The sequence below is a fragment of the Aythya ferina genome (genome assembly GCF_964211825.1).
Source record: "Aythya ferina genome assembly, chromosome: 1".
NCBI lineage: Eukaryota > Metazoa > Chordata > Aves > Anseriformes > Anatidae > Aythya > Aythya ferina.
Genome location: NC_140296.1, coordinates 138688643 through 138711637, shown reverse-complemented (window position 1 = coordinate 138711637; position 22995 = coordinate 138688643). Strand labels below are relative to the sequence as shown.

General features: G+C 35.2%; 1 protein-coding gene across 18 annotated transcripts in view; it reads left to right on the top strand.

Moving 5' to 3' along the window:
- PLEKHA5 (pleckstrin homology domain containing A5) overlaps positions 1 to 21462 on the top strand; it is a 168138-nt gene extending 146676 nt beyond the window's left edge. For 6 of the 18 annotated variants that reach the window (XM_084537110.1, XM_084537123.1, XM_084537122.1 and 3 more), the window contains 12 exons: positions 242 to 343; positions 1434 to 1545; positions 1798 to 1844; positions 2718 to 2906; positions 3494 to 3611; positions 7470 to 7585; positions 8803 to 9012; positions 11540 to 11701; positions 13070 to 13197; positions 14044 to 14189; positions 15420 to 15504; positions 18533 to 21462. In XM_084537110.1, coding sequence (XP_084393236.1) covers positions 242 to 343; positions 1434 to 1545; positions 1798 to 1844; positions 2718 to 2906; positions 3494 to 3611; positions 7470 to 7585; positions 8803 to 9012; positions 11540 to 11701; positions 13070 to 13197; positions 14044 to 14189; positions 15420 to 15504; positions 18533 to 18551 — 1434 coding nt within the window. In that variant the 3' untranslated portion in view covers positions 18552 to 21462. Of the gene's footprint in view, positions 1 to 241; positions 344 to 1433; positions 1546 to 1797; positions 1845 to 2717; positions 2907 to 3493; positions 3612 to 7469; positions 7586 to 8802; positions 9013 to 11539; positions 11702 to 13069; positions 13198 to 14043; positions 14190 to 15419; positions 15525 to 18532 lie in introns of all 18 variants that reach the window. The other 12 variants (XM_084537111.1, XM_084537127.1, XM_084537124.1 and 9 more) reach the window with 4 other exon arrangements.
- Positions 21463 to 22995: the final 1533 nt, after the last annotated feature.

Genomic DNA, 22995 nt, shown 5'->3' with positions numbered 1-22995 from the left:
TTTTAATTTGTGAATAGACAAAACGCTGTTAGTTTGTATTTTGTTCAGTATCATCAGAAAATGCAAAAGCTGTTTAAACATGACATTCTCTAAAATTACACGATACTTATTGCCAATATCTATGAGCTAATTCCTGAAGTTTCATGACATTGAATGAATAAAAAAAAAAGTCTTTTTTTTTTTTTTTTTTTTTTTAACTTCAAAGTACATATCCAATACTTTTCTTTTGTTACATACTTAGGAACTGGAAAGAGCTTGGAGAGAATATGATAAACTGGAGTATGATGTAACAGTAACACGGAACCATATGCAGGAGCAACTTGATCGTCTTGGAGAAATTCAGGTGTGGCATTTGAAGAAATTCAGGTCTTAAAAGATGCATTTAAGTAGTTTTCATTTTCTGTGGTTTTGTTTAAAAACTGTGCACAAATGGGGGGGAGGGGAGGAAGGAGGATGTGTGGTACATTAGCAAAGTATAAAGAGAAATTAGAAGTTCATAAGTTCTGCAGGCGTCTTCAGCTTTTCCTATATTTTGAAGCTATGGTGTTAGTTTTCCCATGTTTCCTCTTTCTGTTTGAGTGATCGTGTCCCAAGCAGGGAATTTTTCTCAGACCTTAATTGCTATGACAGTCATATTAAATGTTTATACAAATCCCTTCTTTTAAGTGAATATTTTAAAATGTAATTAAATCATTCTACCCAAATAAATAAATAAATATATTTTAGGTATTCAGTTGTTAAACATCAGAACCCTTCATATGCATCTTATTTGTTGCTTGTGCTATACGCTGGAGGATTGGCCAATTTGTATAAGTTCTGAATTTCTAAGGGAATTGTTCTGTGACACAAACGTGTGTGTGTGTATGTATAGAAATGGGCAGATGGGTGTGGTTTATGCTGTGAGGTATTAAAGGCTATTTGCTTTAGGGATTGATTTTGTATGCAGTAATGAAAGAGAGATTACAAGGAAACTCAAAGAGCTGAGAAATTTGGTTATGCAACCCAATGCACATGTAACCACAAATGCAAATAGGCCTACATTTTATATGCTAGCCTGCAAGCACCATGTTCATCTCCAACTATTTCAGAATTGGAACTGATGATTCCTCTTCTTTTGTGTGCAGGTCTCCTATGCAAAGTTGGCTTTGATTTTCTTTGTAAAGAGTAGATGCCATTCTGTTAAATGGAGTTTCAACTGGCAAATTACTATCAAAATAAGACTCATGTTATATAAATGATTTCATCATTCAGCTTTTTTCTGACAACATTTGAATATTACGTTTTAATGGGAGGGTGTCATTATTGCATTTTATTTTTGTTCATTGGGAAAGGATATGCGGTATAGTCAAAAGAAATAAAAGCTTTCCTTTCCCTCTTTTCTCTTGCAGTGTATTCTGGTTTGTCACTTAAATATGCTCTTTCTTTACTGGCAGACTGAGTCAGCAGGGATACAGCGTGCTCAGATTCAGAAGGAGCTATGGAGAATTCAGGATGTCATGGAAGGTTTAAGTAAACATAAACAGCAAAGAAGCTCTTCAGATGGAGGTAAGCTAGTTGTTTTTAACTCTTAGGAAGTGAGATTGGATCGTATTCTATATGCATTTTTGTAAGATAAACATATTTGCTTTTGTATGTTTGAATAATGGCAGAATTGCTGAGAATGATGAAGTAATCAGACGTCTTAAGTTGATGATTTGTGTATTTGATAGCAACAGATTATACCTTTTTATACTGTTTTATAATCTATTTAGTGAAAACAATTTTTCTCTTTCCTCCTGCTCTCTGCCCCCCAAACAGGCATCATGGGATCAAGGACATTTTCAGCTATTAAATATAAAAATGAGGTATGGTTTTATCATATTTAGAATTTCAGCATCACTGTATTTCTAATGTACATATGATAAAAATGAACATTATTTGAACTGTTTATAAGGTATGAAGTATGTATTCAGTATGTTTCTTTGAAAATATTGCAATTTGAATTAATTTTAAAGAATGATAGCTAGTAATTCTAACACTTTCATTTGTTATTTGTCTTTATATTCTCGCCAGTATTTCTCTTTTCCATTTTTCACCTTTTCCTCTCCTCATAAGAGCCTCATAGGCTCTTATCCTAGAAATATAAACCCTGATTTTCGGACTTGCTTTTTGTCCCCACCACACTTTTCATGGGAATAAATACATTGCTTTATTTGTTTATTCACCTATTGAACCTGGTTTTCAGATGGCCAGAGCACCCACAGGAGCAGCTGAAACTGTGGGAGCTCCCAAATGTTTAGTTCCTCTGAAAGTCTGGCTAGAAGTAACAGTTCTAAAGGGACATTGTCATGGTTGTTAAAAGTATGTGAAAATATATCTATGGTTTTTAGAACTTTTTGAAAGACTCATATATATACAAATCCTTGAAAAGATACAGAATTTAATTTTTCAAATAATGATTCAGCATTCATACATGTCCAACAGAAAGTGTAGGTAACAGAAATGAATACCTTCATAAGCTGAATACTGAAGCTGTTGATGTATTTCAATCTACATGGTAGTAATTAATAAATAAAAAAATCCTGTCTTGGCTTCTATTTTAGTGTGACATTGTCCCTTTAATTCTAAAATCTATAGCTGGTGTAGCTATGGTAATATAATTTTTTTTTATTTTTAAGTTATAAATAACTGTAACAGGTGTGCACATCTAAATAAGGTGACTATTCTACAATCTTTAGGAAGAGGAAGTAGTCCCACCTCGTCCTCCACTCCCTCGGTCCTATGACTTTACAGAGCATCCTCCCATAATCCCCCCTCTGCCCAGTGATAGCAGCTCCTTGCTCTGTTATAGCAGGGGCCCAGTACATCTGCCAGAAGAAAAGAAGATTCACCAAGTTCAAGGATATCAGAGAAATGGATCTCACTGTGTAAGTGGCTTAAACTGCCACGTTGTTCTTGAAGCATTTCCCCTTCCTTTGCACAGTCACAAATTTCATGTTGCCATCTGGCTACTTTTTTTTTTTTTCTTTTTTTTTTTTTTTGCATTTTTACTTTTTGCTACTTGGTTTTACTTATAGCTCCATCATTTACATTTCATATTTTCCTGTCATTTCCTGTCATATATTCTGTGTATATTTTTTAAAAAGTCTTAAGGCTTAAATATGTGCATTGTGTGTCTGAGTAAATTTCAGAAAATCACATTTTTCGACTCATGAGCTTTTATGAAAACTCTAGCCTCAGAATCAGGTTTTGCTGAAGTCTTGTACAGTTTTTTCCAGATCATTTCAATAAAAAAAAAGGCCGTTCATATTTTTATGGCAGTTTTTCTGCAATTTCTGAAAGTCTGCAAATGTTACTCAAATTAATTACAAAGAAATACTGCAATAGTATTTGAACAATGAGCTATTGTCCTGAAGTGAGCAGTCTCATCGCAAAATAACTGTTTTGAGTCTTAAGACATAAATGCTTGTACAAAAACACCAGTTTATTTACCTCATAACTTGTCATTCTTCAGGGTCCTGATTATAGGCTTTATAAGAGTGAACCAGAGTTAACTACTGTAGCTGAAGTGGATGAATCTAATGGTGAAGAAAAAACAGAACAAATGTCAGAATCAGAATCTACAGCTAAAGGTTTGTCCCCAGGAGTGTTGTTTGTGACCTTTCTGCCTTTTTCACAAGGAATACAAAGCTTTAACTGCTACAGAAGCTATTTCATCCTTTGTATTTTTGTAGCCTGTCCATTTCTTAATATGATGAAACAACTCCCACAATAAAATAATCATTTAATTGTATGACGAGAAAGATTTCAGTCAATTACACCACAGAAAAATCAAACATTATACTCACCAACAACCCTGAAATCCTTATTGACACCATGTCTAATCACATCACTCACATTCCCCACACACCGTTCCCCTGAACAATTACCCATTTTATGTTCATGCCCTTGAACAATTATTCAGTTTTTGAATCAAGCTCCCAATGTTATGTCACTGGAACGTCCAAAAAGGCAGCACCAGAGAATTTTCAGACTCTTATAACGCAGGGAAACAATGTCTTTTTCTTTTTTTAATCTTGTAATTGTTGAATTGCCTTCTGTCCTCTGATATAATAGGAATAATGATCATGACCCTGGAGTGTACAGACAATAAAGGTCTTTGCAGTTGCTAAATACTTTAGATTCTTCTCTTCATCTAGCTTCTATAAAAGCTACTAATTGCTTGGTAGAGTCTTTTACCAGGAAGTGCTCCTCAATTCTGTTTGTTAAAACACACAGAATAGTTTGTTAAAGGTGACTCCAGGAAAAGCAGTTTGAGCACTACCCAAAAACCATACTAAGAGCTTTCAGAATACCTAAGCTTGCTCCTTTTTTTCCATAATGATCAATGTTGCCAGTGCCAGCAAGATCAATGGCTTCTCTTAGTTGAGCAAAGTGCATCTGTAGCAGGTTGGTGTAACAGTTTGAGAATTTGACCCAAGAACAATGATCATTTAAGGATATTACTTTCATCAGATCAGTTACACAGGCTTTTAAAACTAAAGATAGTGTACATTTTGGGTGCAAAACAATGTGAATGACCCTATGACAGATGATACAATTAAGCTTGTGTTTACCAGACTATTACTCAATTTAGTTTGAGTATGGTATTTGCTGAGGTATAATGTTCACTTGGAGCAGTTATTAAATCTCTTTTAACTTGGTAGTGAAAAATGCGAGGTTTAGTCTGAGATTTACTAGTCATCAGGCACCTAAATTGAGGTAGTTGCCTTTCTGACAATGTGTGTAGGTTTTATTGACCTACAGTGTATCTATTTATAGATATTTACAAGAAAAGGGAAGTTAATTTTAAAGACACTGCAAGAAAACCTATGGTGACTATATAAAGCTAACTGACAATTCTTGAGCAACCTAGTCTGCTTTCTATTTTTCAGTAAAACAGCCGTCAGTAAGGGAACCAAAAATAGAAATTCTTCTAATATAAATAATATCTGGGGTTGGGGGAGAGAATAGCTGCAGTTGGTAGCAAGTAAGTGGAGGCTATTTATCTTCATAAAAAATAGAGTGAAGTGGGTTAATCATAGCAGTATTTTATCATCTGGTTCACACTTCTGAACGTGTGAATTTTCTGGTGGATATTTTCACGTTCTGTTTATTCACTTATAACAACATGATGCAGTAGAAAAAATTAAACCATTCCTGTGGTGGTGGTGTTTTGTAGTGCATATGCCATTATAACCATGTGCTGTTTCAACAAACATTTTTATGCCGTTCTATTTTAACAGTTTGTAAGCTGAAAAGGAAGCAAACTCAGAGTTCATATCTGAAATTTTCTGTTCTTGTTGTGTTAAGAAGTCATGCTTAAATGGCGTATCCAAAGTACACAACTAAGCATCCAAAATAGGAAACTAAGTAAATTTCAGAGGAAACTTCTAAAATGTTTTTCTAGTTTGTTGTGCGTGTTACTGTACTAGACACTCCTCATGTTTCATCTGTCAGCCATTTCCCTCTCTTTTCAAGTGTCAACAATCAAAGAGAAAAGTTTTAATGGGGCTATGTAAAGTAACCCTTGCAGCTCTCTGCAAGCAAAGGAATATTTATGACCTGAGTGGCACATAAAGGTGACACAAACGGAAAATGGACTTAAGCTGTGTTTTATCCTTTTCATGTGTAAAGGAGACCCAAACTGTTGTTTTATAGTTTGTGTTTTGAATAATGTGTTTGGCATTCAAATAACTGCAGACTACTGTGTCAGCCTATTGAACAATTTGGAGACACAGTTGAGCCTTCACTGAGTCAGTCAATCCCCTGAAATCTCTGTGACTTCAGGAAAAATTGGGAAAAATAATTTGGCTATCAGAGAAGACACATTTATTATTTTAGGCAAAAACAGCAAGAAAACATTTTTTTTTAATTTGATTTCCTTTATGTATCAAGCAGGAAAAACGAAGCATGCGTTATCTAATTATATGTATATATATATTTTGGTAGGTCTTAACTTCAGTTTTCTACTAGCTTAATTACATTTTGGCAAGGGTTCTCTAAGTAGAAAAACTCCAGTAGTAGGTTATTACTAGGAGAGGCTGAATGTGTGGTGGACATCAGGAAACAAAATATTCTCAGCTCCCAGCCAGACACAGCCTGGCTACTACAGTTCCCTGTCCCTACGTACAATGAGCTGCGAGGCAGAGTACATGCTCCCTCCATGCAAAAGCACACAAACTGAACAGACACGGCTAACCACAACCGAACAACAGATTTGAGATCAGGGCCATTGCAAGCACTGCATAAACAAAAACAGCACTCAAAAAAAGTGGAACACCACATATAGCATGACCCTGTTCTCACTTGCCCCTGGATGAGACGTGAAGCTTGTTAGCTGACCTTATACCCATATAGATATAAGCACATGTGCACACAATAGTGGGTCCCTCTCCAGGACGTGGCCAGACCTGTAGTCCCTCCAGCAGTCGACTCTGAGTTTCTCCAGTATCCACATCTCAGACCTAAAATCTCTTGACAGCTGACTCCCACATCTTGTATCCTGCTTACTGCCTTAAGTTTGTCAGGATCTCACATAGACAACAGAGTCCTCCTGGATAGCAGGTCCAGACCTATGGCCTCTCTGGAAGCCAGCCTGCAGACCTTCAGTCTTTGCCATCTCTGGCCCCAGACCTATGATCTCTCTATAGCTGTCTCCCACTCCTCTTACCCTACTGGAAAGCTAGCCTGGCTCGAAGGTGACTAGCATCTCTTGGCACTCATACACAGAAGGGAAAGCCTACTCACATGGAAAATACATAGGAATAAAGTTTAATATGAGATAGGACAGATGTAATAATCAGGCACAGGGCTTGGTCAGATAAGCATACTGACAAACAGCTTGCTTGTGTGATGCTAACCCTTTCTATATGCCCCTCTTCTGTATTATTCTGTGCCTATTCTTTCCCATCTGCCTTGCACTCTCCTTTTCTCAGCATTAGTTTGTTCCCACATGAAAAAAAGTTATTATGGGTGGGTTGTTTTTCATTAGTCCCACTTTGATACTTTTAAAATTTTCAATGCTATTTCAACACCTTAAATGGTTGTACTGACATGGTTACCTAGATACTGCTGACCTTGCAAATTGTATTCCACATATAGTCCCAAATACTGCCTTCCAGTTATCTCTGAAGTCTGGCCATCTTTCACGCAATTCTCTCTTAACCATCTGTGAAATCCAGCCACTACACACAGTGCTGTCCAATTTTTGTCAGTTTTTCACTGCTATTTTCGTGTCCAGCAATTTCTCATGCCATGCACAGTAGTTAACTATGGATTTCTCAGCCTAACCTCATGCCTAGAGCTAGTCATCTGCCTGTGTACCTCAAATGGCATCAGAGTTAGGCGTAAGTTTTAGTTTCCAAGGCTGACAAACAGTGTTCTAGAAAAGTGTTCTGTTTTGGTGATGTTTTGTGTAGTGCTTAGCATATTGCTTTACTATTTCACAGGCTCACATTTTCCTGTGGGAGTTGTACCACCCAGAACCAAATCACCAACTCCAGAGTCTTCAACAATAGCATCCTATGTCACTTTAAGGAAGAATAAGAAGATAGATCTAAGAACGGTACTTTAAAATGAATTAAGTGTTGATGGATAGTGATGTGCTAATTTCTAAGTTTAATTTCTGTAGTTACTTTAAAAGTTGTAGTTACCTTTTTAATTTCCTTTAGATAAAAATCACTGCGTTGTAAAGTAAGATATAATATACTAGGTTATACTAGGTTAATGGAGACAGCTGTAGAAAGAATGACAAAATTGTAAAGGTCATGTATGTTAAACTGCACAGAGATTTCATTACACTGAAGCTGGCAAAGAACTAAATGGTAGTGATAAATCTACTAAGCAACTGAAAACTGAAGTTCACGCTTGAGCTGAAAGGACAAGAAGCGTCTTAGACTAAAACTTTTGAAAGACAAATTTGGGGTCTGGAGAAACTTATCAACCTCTGTATAATAAATGCCCTTTTGTTTGTTATTACTAGAATGATCTGGGCTAAAACTAAAGCAGACAGAAAATGAAGTGGTAAGTGAGTAATAAGCATGGAATTTCAGGTTAGAGAGTTCTGTTGTCTCTGGGCAGAAGGCAGACGTATGTAGTTCAGGCAAAAGGGGGAAAAACTTTTGTAACATGAACAGAAGAGGAGAAGTAGGAAAAATGGTGGAGGAGAGAGGGTGTCAACTGGAGAAACAATTCACTTCAGAAGTGAAATCAGTTGTTATGAATGTACTGAATGCAGCCGTTTGAAAAACAGTGAATTTCAGGAATACAACTAAAATCATTGTTATTTCAAGAGTAATGCAGTTCTTAGAACTATGTATTCTAAGTGGTGCTAAATTTAGTTTGTTTCAGCCTGCACTTGCCATTAAATATTGTCCAGCTGTACTTTTTCTTGGAATTAAAAGGTAGAAGTGAATATTAGATAAATATTAGATAAATGTCCTTGATCATTAAATTTCAGCTACATTTCTGTCTCAATCAAGTAACTTGTGTTGCTTTGGTATAATGTCTGGTAAGTTATTTCAGCTTCAGAGGAAGACTTGGAGAAAGCATCTGCCTATTCTCTTGATGTTTATCATCGGTTACAATGTCACTGTTTAAAAAAGTGCATTCGAATGTTTGATTTTATTAATCATTGGTTCTTGTGCTTTCTTTGCATACATAGGAAATCTTTACTTGCCCACTATTCTTCTGTTTTTTAATTATTATTAGGTGACCTTTTCTGATACGCTAAGCAGTTTAGAAGCTTGCTCTTAAAAAAATCTATATATCCTTCCATTTAAGGAAAGACCAAGAAGTGCAGTGGAGCAGTTGTGTCTTGCAGAAAGCACACGTCCTCGAATGACAGTGGAGGAACAGATGGAAAGAATAAAAAGACACCAACAAGCTTGCCTGAGAGAAAAGAGAAAAGGACTAAATATTATTGGTGTTTCAGACCAGTCACCTTCACAGAGTCTGTCTTTTGTAAGAGATAATCCATTCAAATCAGCACAGGTTGGTCCCAAGTTCTTCAAAACGTTTAATAGGCTCAATAATAAAATAAAAAAAAAGGAGTAATTCTGGTTCCAAAGTCACGTGATACTATAGGTACCTGTCTATTCGCGATTGTTCATATAAAATGACAGTCACGATTCTCTGTCAGACACAACAGAGGGAGATGACAATCTTCATGTTAATACCTAATGATAATAGAAATCACCTTTCTTTTTGGAAAATAAGTAGTTCAAATCTACACGTTTGATTGTGCATTGTGCTGTTTGTTAACAAGTTATGTTTGTTGTCAAATTTTGCAAACAACATCAAATTGCAATCTCTGTGACTAAAAGTAATATCAGGGATGATTATGATTCATTTGATGTGTAAATTATGAAGATTTTCTGTCATGTAATATATTCAAACATCAGTAAAATGATTTATAAAACATTTCTAAATAGGCATGTTTATTTATAATGGTAGCTCTTTACTATGCTATTATGCATTACCATATTTATAATGGTGCACTCTAGCTGTGGTTTTTGAACCCTTAAATACATAAAAATAAAACTTTCACTTTTGTTTTTCACTCATTCTTAAACATTTAAGGCAAAGCATTGAGTTCATTAAATGCATAAGGGTGGGGAGAGAGGGAGATGTTACCAAAAAAAAAAAAAACAACCAACAAACCTCATGACAAAAACAAAAATAAAATAGGTTCAGCGTAGTAGGTTTTACTGCTACTTTTTAACTGTCGAGTTAGGAAGTTAGTTCTCATTTTGAATAGCTTCAAGGAGTTAACTCTTTCATCCTCTGATATACTTTTTTTTTTTCCTTCAGATCACACTGTCTTTTTTTTACAGTTACATGTGAATACCATCTTTTATGTTTTGTACATATTTTAACATCTGTTTCACCTAGACATTAAATGTAATGCACGATTTAGAGGTCAATAAAATAAATCTTAGCATTTTATTTTTTCCTCTGAGCATGCTAAATTGCTATTAGAGCTATACAAAAGTTCATTCAATAATACTGGATGCCCAGAAGACACTGAAAATTCAAGTTTTCCTTTTACATTAGAACATCTGCATTTGGGATGACATCAGGAATGCCACATAGGAAGGGGGTGGCTCCTCCATTATTTTATTTTTTTTGTAATTAACATTGCCTTTCTCAAGAAGAGGAAGTACAAAACTTTGCAGATGTTTCTTTTAGTAGTTTTCCCATGTGTCACTAGCCTCAACACCTTCCTCAGTTATTTCATACCTCCATATGAGCAAACTAGTCGTATGTGTCATACCTGGTTTGCCAGCACATTGGAAGCACAGTGAGAAAGTGGTCAAATCCTTAGTGGCAGCACTACCTGCTATGCAGAATTCAAAAGGATGTTGTTCATCTCAGCATGTTCTTCAATCTTCTGTGCAAAATCAGTGCTGTGTGGATGAGCTGAGAAGAAAAATTTAGAGAATAAATGGGAGCATGTCTGAATTGAGTATTTGGCTATTTGTCCATGATACAAAACCATTTTCCTATGACAACTTCTGTCCGTCCAGAAGGGAATTTGTCAGAAGGCCCCAAAAGGAGGTATTATACTGTAGCAATAGTTCTTATTTTTAAAAGTATAATTTTTGTGACTATTCATTTTTATACAGGAAATTAATGCAGTGGCGTTTAACTGCTGGAAGTTTTTTCAGCTGAATTTTTTTGAAGAATAAAAGGAAAAACACATTTTATAAACGGTCTATTATGTAATTTTTTAATTATTACCAAAATACTAAAGCAAGTTGCTAAGAAATTGTTATTGGTATTCATCCTAGTACTTAGTATGATTTGACTTGTATGAACTTTAGTTATACACAGTGTAATATATATACACGTACATAATGTTCACATGTATTCTGTATTCTATGTGTAGTGTTTGCGTGTGTTGGTGTTTTTTTTTGTTGTGTGTTGTTTTGTTTTTTTTTAGGAATAATATCCTGGTTAGAATATTTTTTTTGATCATACTCTGCCGTTATCAGATGTTATATTGTCCTCTGTTAAATCAGTTAACAGCATAGGCTTGGAAGATACCCAAGACAGTTGGTGAATGAGCATATGAGCGCACTGTGAATTTTGCACTAGGAGCATATTTTTATCCATCTGTTTTTTTTTTTTTTAACCAGGAAAAAGTATTTTTAAAAAATATCAGTGCCTATGAACGCAAATAAGAATACTGCTAAACCTGTGTGTTACTAAGCTAAATATGAACGTAGTTTCAGAAGATAGAAATGCTGGGGATTTTTATGGGTGGGAAAAAAGTGCAATAGTGTTGAAGAGAAAAAAATGGTTAGGTTGATTGCTTTAGGAAGTATAAAAATTAGAAAATTCTAAGTTTAAAAAAAAAAATATTGTATTGTGGTGTCTTTTGTAGTGGAATGTCATGTAAAAGATTGTTTTGAGATCAGATGTTTAAGTAGTTTTTTTTAGCAGAGCACAAGACTCAGAACTGAAACGGTAATAACTTTTTAAGAGTACACATTTGTATATCAATTTTGTTCCACAGAATCGGAAAAAGGATGATAATGTATCTAGTAACATGCTAAAGGAACTGGAGAGCACCAGTAAAGATAATAATTTGAAACAAAATAATGGAAGTCCTGGAGAAGAAGCAGCACAACTAAAGCATGATGGAGAACAAGAACATAATTTGGGTTTTTCTAAAGAGGTACTAAACTGTCCTTAATTGAACTGTTCATCAGCCTGTCTTTCAATAGAAAAATATTTTTAAACACAGACCTCAGTGTGGGAGATCAAGCAAAATTCCTTTGCATGGAAGATTAAGATATCTTTTATATAAACAAATGTTCTATAGAGCAGTGCAAAACAGTTTCAGATCTGTCTGTAGCCTAGAAATTGAACTATTTCATATATAGCCTTCCTAAATTTCGTCTTAATATCAAATTAACTTTAATTTCAAATTAATTTTATTGAATTTTAAATTAACTTCAATTAATTTCAAATTATCTGTTACTATCTTGATTGACTGGAAAATGACAAAATTATGGTCTTTACATCTTCGGAAACAAACCCACTACTGATACGTCTTTAATAATCATTGTGTGTGTATTTTTTGATGATCATTTAATACATATGACTTTTTTGTGTGTATTTTTTGATGATCATTTAATACATATGACTTTTTTGTTTGCTCGGCTTTAGTGCACCAAATACTTTACAGGAAGCAGAATAAAGCTGACACAGCAATTTATACATGGAACTAGGCAGTAACTGTAGTTCATGCTGTTTGGTCATCAGATTTATTTCTGTCTTGAAATAGTCTCAGATTCAATTGACAGTGAGTTACGTTGGTGTTTCTGTTAGTGAAGTGCCCTGAACACTAAGCAAAAGCAAACTGACTGTGAAGAACAGATTACAGAAAGTATTTCCACATAGTTATATCCTACTTGCAGTGTCATGTTTTTTTAATCTCTTTGTGTGTAAGTTTTTCTTTTTCAATCTGTATTTTTCTTCCCTTATTTTTCCTTTTGCTTTCCGATTTTATATTTAGCTATTTTAAAACATTTCTTACAGATAAAAATCAAATACCTAGCATTCGTTATTATTCTTCAAGAATACTCTCTTTTGAGAGTCTACTGTTTTATGTTAAGTATGCAAATCCCTTAAAGGAGTATTATGTAATACACTAATACCAGTTATATCTAATCAGACCTCAGGTATCCAATTCAAGCTCCTCTGCAATGTACTCCAGTTGCTGGAATCTCTGGCATTCTGAAGAGCAGGATAGCATATAGCATACAAAATTTAGGCAGGCTACAATCTGAAGAGTTCAGATAAGTTCTGAAAGTTATTAAGGCAAGCCCTGCCCATTGCCTCTGGTATAAGTTTCAGGATAACTCTATTAACCTGAATGGTATTGATTAAAAAAAAATTCTTAAGGTATGTAATTCTGAGTTACTAAGTATACATGATGGCAAAATTTGTCTGTTAATAAAACTGTTTCCTGATACTGTATTTCTTATCTACCACTGTGTGTTACAGCTTTCTGTTTCATGATTTCAATTTTTTTTTATAGCTGACAAAAACTGGTGATATTTTATCAGATACACATGTTGTATCTGACTCAAAAGACGTGAATAATGAAGAGAAAGCAGAAAAGGAAAATAATAATAAATTGGATAAAACACATGATGGTGATATAAGGTAAAAACAAAACAAGATGTTCAGAGGCTATTTTAAACTTACATATTGCATTTATTAGTTGAACATACCAAGCAACTAATGAAATACTGTTGTAAATACTTATAAGGTATATTTATGTTTTTGAGTGGTTCACCTATAGAGAAATCTAGTGAGAAACCTAACTCCCTGCCAAGATTCAGTAAGAGGTGATGAGTTGGTGGGAGGGGAGATGCTTATTTTCAGGTATTGTCCCAGTTATAGAATATGTTCATAATCTTGCTTTACCTTAAAAAATGTGTTCGGTAACATCAGTTCAAGCTTTATCAGTTTATTATAAAAGCTTCATCCAGAGCTTCTATAATAAGCTTTTCATTACTGACATTTAGGAAAACATCACATTTATGAACAGGTTAAACAGTTTAGTTTATACCTCCTGCTTTAACCTTTACATCACAGTTTAGGAATATTACAGAACTAGACAAATCTTGTGTTTTGAATGTTACTCTTTAATGTTTCATAACATTATTTTAAGCTGTACAGATTCTACAGTTACACTGCAGACCCTAAGTGGGTTCTTACATCAGATCATAACTATCTCATAGCATGCTTCATCAAAATAGGTATCATGCAGTGGGAAACAGTATGGCTATGTAAAAGAAGGGAATTTGTTTTCTAGGGTGTTTTTTTTTTAAGTCTAACCTTATAGGGTAGATGTGTTTGAAAATACATATTTAATTTATTTTACACAAATTTGCCTACTGCAACTTTTTTCTGTTAACAGAAGAAAATTGAATTTTAACTCATCAGTGGTTAACACCTGAAGTTAAGTTCGAGCGAGTTCTAAATGCTGTGCTTTTTTTCAATCAGCTTGCAGAGCGTAACCACAGTTACAAACCACAAACCCAAAACCAGTTCAGAAGAAAGTGAAGTAGTTAGTGTTCAAGAGCAAGGAGGGATTATCTCTCCGTTTGAATTAGCAGCACAGTCTTCAAAAGGAAATCAGGCAACAGCAGGTATGGAAAAACATTTGACTAAAGCACAAATTATACATTACATATCATCACAATGAAATCAAGTTTTACATGTCTTTTGATGCTCTGAAACCGTTCTGAATTGAAAGTTCTGAACTAGTCTAGGTGCTGTGCATATGTTTTTATAACACAGGGAAAAGTAGATTCCCACGAGATAACTACAGAAATTCCATTTTTCTGAGGTTTTAATGTAGATTTTGTGGTTGCATTTAATTCAGGGAATTAATTGACTATTGCCAGAAATTGAGTCATATTATTATTGGATTTGGTTGGAGCAAATCCCTCCCTGTTCATCTTGTAGAACACCACCTCAGTCTTGGATATGTGTAGACTATTTACCTTTACATCCTAGCCAGGGATGGCCTCAGGTTTGCACAGACTGAGGAATCTGAAAGTTTCCAATATACTCTGTAGATTTTCAACTAGCAAGTAAAAGATCAGGTTGGTCATCTTTTCAGAAGAAGGAACAGATGAGGAAACAGGAGATACTATCTGACTGGTAAAACATTTGGTGGTGTATTTTGCTAGAATGAAAAGCTGGAGTAAAGCAAAATTGTTTGCAAAGAGAAAAATGAGTGGGGAGCAGGTAGGAGAGGAGGAAGATAATAGAATTTAAGACGTTATTAAGGTATTTGGTGATGGGAATGGTTAAGTAAAGCAAATGGTTCAATATATGGGCATAAAAGGTGACCTGGACCTTTGCAGTGCAGTCAGCAATCCTTTCTGTGACTTGATAATCAAAACCAGAACCATTTAACAATGCACTGTATAGTGCCAGGCAGAATAACAAATGCTTAGTTAATCTGTGCTGGGATATAAAAGTGGGTCTGGAAGTGTCCCAGGTAGTTAAATTGTACATATTTTTTCCTCTTTGTAACATAACACATCAGCATTCATTTGTCTGTTGTTTGTTCCTGAGAGGTTCTTTTAGTCTTGTAAAGGCCTGAGTCTTTCCTGGGATGTTTTCTTTCTTGAAAGAAATTATCTTTGTTGAGAACAGCTGTCTTCTCCCCTGAAGTTGTACTCATTGTGTTGATCAGATTTGAAGTCTTAACTTGTGTAACTTCCATTTATTTCTGTTTATACGTATTATGGTTTTAAATTATGATTGTCAATCTTATATTTATTATGGCTTGAAATCATGATTTCAGGCCAGCTAGCTTTTGCCTTCTGTAACTTGTTTTCTTATTTATCTTGCTGTATGACTCGCAGTGAAAAGTTTGCCTTCTTCACCAGAATCGTTATTGTCACCAGCTCCATCTACACAACCACAGCTCACAGAAGGATCACATTTCATGTGTGTATAGTTACAGAGAAGTACGTCTTTTTTCCCCAATCCTCCTGCCATTTCTCTAATATTTTTTTTCTGAGTGTTTATATTGTTGTTATCCTTCTGAGAAATGTCTGTAGACAGTATTTGGCAAGAGACACACAAAGGTGTCTACAATGTTGAATATAAATTAACCAGAAAACAAAACAAAGAAATGTACTGACTTGCTTGCAAGTAATGTATACTATATTAAAATACAAAAAGAAAGGACTAATTGGCTTATCAAGCACATTCTCCACAACTGGCAAGGTAAGAGAATTTGTATTACATGAGAGACCTAAGCTACTAAAAAACAGATACCCAATTATGCTGTGAACATCATTGCTCAGATACAAATGAATCTTGATACTTCAGTCTGGGTAATGGGCAACTAGAGCTGGATCTCTTAGTGATGCGTAAGAAGGAGTGGTCTAATAGTCCAGAGAGTTTATGGCTTAGTGCATGGATGAATGAAGTGTAGCAAACAGGAAGGGGAAAAAATTAAGGGTGGATGAAAATGTAACAATTACAAAACTGTATTTTTTTTCTTTCTGTATAGATAGCTCTACACAGCTTCTCTCCCTTCATCTTAGGTGTTTTCTAGGAAGTTACAAAGCATGAGTTTGGCTAGATTTACATGTTCCTACCTGTAGTGTTACCTACTCAATAAATGGAAGTGGTAATATAAGGAAGCATATTTGTTTATACAAGTGTTTAAACGAATTAATATGATATCAATGGAGACACTTCAGCACTTTGCCAGCATTTAAATCAACATTTTGTTGTCAGGAAGTAACTGTTTAGGTAAGCTTTCTACTAAAAGAATGAGCTTTGTTTCAATGATAACATTAAATGCCATAGCTAATGCAACTTAAGAAAACTTTAAATTTGAGATGTTTCCAGTCACTTACCATTGGGAGATCTGAAAATACATTTTCTTATTTACTGCCCAGCCTGCATTGCCAAGTTTTCATCTTAGCAAAATTAGACTTATTAGTCATCTTAAACGTCTTATTTACATGAACTACATGCAGGAAACTATTAATATTCTTAAAAAAAAAAAAAAAAAAGGGGGGGGGGATATTTTCATTTTTTTCTTGTTTTGCATGAAAAGACTACATTCAATACTGACACCAATGTTCCTTTCTTCCTACTGGATGCAGTCTGCCATAATTAAATTTAGTTTGTATTATTGTACTTTTATTCAAAAGCATTGTTGTGGAACTATTTAAAAAAAAAAGTGGGACTGTTCAGTTTTTCTGGAAACACTGATTTGTGTTAATAGTTTTTTAATTCTACTGTATATGCTTATGCATTTTTATGCATATTATTTTTAACTAGAACAAATATTCCCCTGTCAACTTAGTTTCAGGTCAGTAGTGTGACTGAAACTGCACTGCTGAATTCTTTCTGTAGTTACAGCACACCTGTCTTGAAAGGGAAAGCAACCTGTACCTTCACCAGAACTTTTTTTTTTTTTTTTACCAGTTGCATTAAGTTGCTTTCACCTTTTGTCATCAACTCCAGTGATCAGATTAGCAAATTTATTTTAAAGTATTTATGCTAAATGTGAGATTAGCAAAAATGAATCACTTCTATTGTGATCTGCTTTGTAATTAAATGCCTTAGCCTTGACGTCCCACAGTGTGATGTAGCCTCACAGGTAGTGCTGTAGGTATAACATTTCCATGTTAAGTATGATTCTACATTACTTTTTGCAACAATATAATTGTATTGCTATGCTTATGGCAAAACAGAGCATCTGGGATGGTAGTTGTAAAACTAATGCTCTGCTTATATATGCACAGCTATAATGAAGCAAGGATTTCAGAAATTAAAATATATCCCTTTTGGCTGTTCAGTGTTTGAATTGAGTTAGAAAAACTATTCAACGATGTGCATGTGCATTCCCCATTTCTTTGGTGCGCTTGATGCTTCTGTTGGTTGTTTCCTTGGAGCTCCAAAACAAATTCAATCCACGAGCAGGGCCTAGTATACACAGAAGATGTAAGGGGCATAGTCTGCTTGCCTGCAGCATTTACAGCCCCTTGCCTTCTGTGGCTGCCATTCCAGTATTGTGCAATGCTGAAAGATAGGTCTTTTAATGTACAAGAATTTGGTGTCTCTCAAATGCAAGAAATACTATGCACTGGAGGGAAATTCAGAGCTGTGGGATCAGTCCTGTTCATACACAGCATCTGGAAAATGTATGGTAGATTTCAGAAAATAATGAAATAATACCTATATTTAGCTTGTACGGTCAATTAGTAAAATGATACTCTTGGCACAATGCCAGGAGAATTTGGCATAGGAAATTGGTGGCATAGGATATCCTAAGATTCAGGAAAAACCCATTAACACAAAGCTACTTTCTTTGTTACGGCTCTTGCTTTGCAGAAGAGAATCTGGGTGCATTCCACTGTTGTTTTTTAAGCATTACATTTACACTGAGTAATGGAGGGATAATGAAGTTTTAAGCAGCACCTGTATCTAAAGCTCAAACACTTCTACTAACAAACTGTTAAAAGCTATTTTTAGAAGTCATTTCAGCAATAGCCAAAATGCAGCAATCTCTGGGTGGAGCACTTGAACTTCAGAGCACTTCACAGCTACACTGACATCACAGTTTAGCACTCAAATAAAGTTGCTTCCCTTTTCAAATTGTACCTGTCATTTGTCAAAACAGTTAGGGTCATGGATACTATTACTGTTTTTATATTAAAAATGTTGGGAGATAGTTATGTAAAACAAGATAAAACTCTCAGACTGGGTTTTCATACAAAGTTGCATAAATTTTAAAAAAAGCTTACTTCTGCTTCTTGATGTCAGAGAATGATCAGGAAAACTGATGTTGGAAACAACTTATACCTAAAATACTTCATGATGTTCTACATCACTGATAACTCCTGCTAGGATGAGGTCAGAAATTCCATGCTGTGTTTAATCCCAGGAGTTATTTTATACAATATTCTGTTGTTGCTGAAATAGAGTAACTCAATCTATGTCTGTCTTCCAGCACTAATGGCTTCTGTTGAAACAATTCATGCCTGAGATGTATGGACCTGACCGACGGAAATGTGAGAAGATATTGTACAGTATATTTTAAATCTATGAAATTCATAGTACTGATGCTTTTGGCCACAGAGCATCATTTTATCACTTCCTGGAAAATGTTTATTCCAAGAGAGCTTTAATGGCCCACATGTACACTCAACAACCTTCAGATTGTTCTCCTGATACCAGCTTGCTGCTATGATTTCTGTGCACATAAAATAAAGGCTCTTTTTAATGTGCAGCCTACAGTCAGAACTTTGTTTTCCAGAATTAACATTCTTTTAATTACGGATCATATAAGTTTACTTTTTTGCTTCTTTTAGATGCATAACAGTTAATTTTACATATCACCACTAAACCTGTTTTACACTTTTTAAACACTACAATTTATTGTTTTAACATTTTATTTGTAAAATTTTTATATATATATATATGCATATAGATATATTTAAAATGTGCCATTTTTATTATTGCTTAGTAAAATATGTCCTGTTTCTGCTGTAATTACTTCTTGGTCAGGTTGCAAAGTCAGCAGTTACTGCCACACTTCTGTCAACAAATACATTAATGTTAGTGCTTACTTTTTCTTAAATAAAATGGAGTGTAGGTATTTTGAGGTACTGGGCTTTTCCTTTGGGTTAGGGTGTGTACAGCAATAAGCAGGTTTTCAATCCAGTGCTTAGTTTGTGTAAAAATGTAATTATGTTCATTGTGTATATACTATACAATGAGCACATACGATGTAAGTATAAGAAACCACTTACTGTTCAGATACGATTGTTCATATCTCATTTCTTTTATATCATATTAAATAAATGTTGATGTTCTTAAGGACTTCTATGGTTAGTATTTCTTCCAGCAAACAGATGTCATACAGTGTGTTCCACCTTTTGATGTGGGGAATGCAACGATTCTTATCTCATTGGCGACATCACCTGTCAACCAGAGTAGCAGTGACAGACTCTTAAGAGATTCCAGTCTTCCTCTATGGGAAAGAAAAAGGCTGCAACACACAACAAAAAGACAACATGAGACTGAGATGCAAGAAATACAGGTTCAGCTTCTGACTCTCCCAGACGTGTATCATGATGTTGGAATAATCACTTAGTCATTCTGTTTGCCTCCATTTCCTGCCTGTTTACTTGAGACGTAATAGCCTGTCTTGCTGGGGTGTGGTGAGCAGTAATTCAATATTTGGAAATGTTGAATGCCACATTCAGTAGGGTTAAGGAGAGACGTATGATGATTCATTGAGACTTTGACATCTGCAAAGCATCTTCCAGAAAACGAAAGAAAACCTGAAATCATTTGTCAAGTGTCATCACACTACAGATGTTGCTAGCTTCAGTTTTCCATCTTGCACAGCTGTCTCAATTTGCCTGAGACAAGAGGTTTAGAAAAGAATGATGAAAAATGAGAAGATTTAAAAGGAAAGCTTTTGAGTCTAGGATGTAAAGCTAAGAAATCCTTTAAAGATTCCAGCAAGTGCTGTGTGCTTCAATGCATGTGTGTGCCATAAGTGGTAAGGAAAGTTTCATAAGAATGCGACTGCCAGCTCTCATTGTGCTTTTTTTATCGTACATATCATATCCTGTTCGAGTTAATCTTGATGTACTAGAGACTATATAATTCAGTGTTTTCCAGAGAGGAGTGCCTGAGATTGACACGCAGTTTGAAATTAAATCCCCATTACCACCTTAAAAAGGAGTTTGTGTTCATTGTACTCTTCTGCCACTCCCTGCTCTGCTGTCAGTTCTTCCTGGGGTTCTTTGCCACAAAGGACGCAGTGTGCTGTCTACCTGTCATTTTGCGTTTTTCTCTGAAAAGTGAAAAACTAGGAGGCAGAATTTAGCAGCAGAGCTTGGAGGGTCATATTGAAAGAGGTTGCTGAAGGAAAGAAGATGAATCATGATGTAGGCAGACAGTATCTAGCTGAAAGTTTGACCAAATAGCCTTTCCTCCTTTGTTGGAACAGTAGCCCCAGATTAATGCATCCTTCCATCCAAAATGCAGAGCAAACAAGAGGAATGTGATTTTTATAGCTCAGCCAGCTGAGGTTTAAGTTCAGTGTCATCACTGAAACACCTGGGGCAAAACAAATACTACACACCCTGTTCTCTCCTTCTTATAGAGAGAGCTATTCAGCTGTCAAGCTTTGCAGTCTCTTCCTGTCCCTGCTGCCAAAAAAAAAACAAAATAAAAAATGGCAACCAATAAAGGAAAGAATGACTAAGTGGTTTTTGGACATTTATAGATCTTGTCTGTGTTTAAAGCAGTTGTCAGTTTGGAATATCTGCACAGTATGTACAGTTTATACTGAAGTTGGGGGAGGGTGGGAGAATTTGCAAGTTTTTGCTGGTACAACTGTTGGCAAAGATGGCAAATATAAATGGTGCAGGAATGTAATAATGCTCACAGACCGTAATTTCACTTCCTGTGGGCACCTGCAGCAAAAACTTGCAGCTTCATTGGGTGCTCTATTTTTGTCTTACTGAAAAAGATTAATGGCTCTGTGTTATCACAGAGCATCTACTGTCTCTTACCTCATCGGAATAACTCATCCCAGTGATCATACTCCTTCCAGATATATAGAAATATCAGAATACTGATATTGTCAGCTTTCAAACATTTATTTTAAGTTTGTATCTAGGATATTTTTATATTTCTGATTGCTTTATTGGCTATTGCACTGACACTTGTATATAAAGAACATGTGCTTTTTTTCAAAAGCCAGAGTCCTTAGGAATAACACAACACATTCTCTACAGATGTTCATGCTTTTCGGAACCAATTACATCTATTTTTGTCTTTTGTTCACCGTTTGCATTGTTCCAAGACTACTAGAGAATGTGATTCTTTTCAGTCCCTTAATAAAGTGACATTACTCAAAAAGTTGTAGTTGGTGTCTTGGCAGTTTTTGTATGTTGTGGACTGTCTCACAGAGAAAGAGCTCATAAGTATTATTATGGGGGGAGGGGGAGAGTAATCGGTTAATATTGTCTTATAAATATCTGCCATTAAATTAATACAATAATGCCTTATTTTCAGGAAATCAGGGAAATTAAAACCAGTGTGTTTTTTATCTAAGTTACTTTTCTTGGACAATCTGAGAAGGAATTACTACCCACCCTGTTGGACCCACAAGGTGTAGTAACCAGGAGTACATACAAGAGAGATGTTAATGGATTACAGTGGTAGTAACAGATGTACTAAATTCTCTAGTGTTTGGATGGATGGGTTAGGTTATATCCTGGGGGTGTAAAGCAGCAGAGTGAAAGGTCTTTAATCAGTGGTGGTGCTGGATAGCATTTACGTCAAACTTGTAACTGTATTGTAACAATAAAGTAACTTCTTTCTTTTCTAATAAAGCCATAAATAGTACTCATTAAAATCTCAGAAATGGGTCACCACGCCTTTTCTGCACAATTCTCTTTTGTCCCCGTGATCCTGGATTCTGCTGTATTTATTTTATGAAGTTATTCTAGGGTAGTCTCACTTTATTTCAGTTTGAATTGTAGGTTAAAATGTTATTTTCCGTCTTTTAGAAAGTTGACATTTAAATGGCCTATGAGCAAATTGTCTATACCTGGCTTTAATGCTATGTGAAACAATTTAACTTTTTTTAAGGGATAAATGCACATGAAGATAAAAAAGCAACATCTGGCCTCTATTTCTTCTAAAAGCATTATATATACTTCCAGTTATATCCTTGGAACTGCTTAACTTGTCCATATGGGAACACTGAAGAAGCTGCTACAAAATAAAATAGAATATACTGGTGGCTGAAAGCAAATATCTGGCTCAAAATGAAGGCTAAAAGCAGCTGCTTTCTGAAGTTGACGTGCACAACTTGTTACCCAGTTGTTCCAGATGTATCAGTATTCAAATGTTACTTGTGGAGTTAAGTTTTTGGTAGTTTTGGGAGATGTTTCTCCATTCTGCCCTATGCCAAATAAAGTGTTCTTAAGGTCTGCCTCAGACATTAGGTAGCTGCTGTTGTGAAACTGCAACTCTTAATTGTAGCTATGGGTAAGTAACATCACAATGTTTGCTAATTGGTTCATGGCACAGTCTTGCTATGGATGTGTTTATAAACAGTGTTTAGACTGGGTTAGTCTCTGTTGAGGATAAAAGAAAAAGCTATAGGCAAATGGTGCTGTTTCCAGTGGACTGCTATAGAGTATAACAGGACAAAAACAGATGTGATCTCATTAACGTCCTTATTGCCGAAACCAAACCTAAAATAAGGAATTAATTTTTTGTCAAATTCTATCCAGACCCCTGTTCTATGAAACGGGAATACTTCAAAGAATTTCAGACTAAAAATGGAAACACCCTCTTCCTCTTTTGAAGGTGAAATTAGTGTAGTTTAAAAGGGGAAAAAAAAATCCAGACCCTGCGTGTTTAACTTATTAAGTAGAAGAA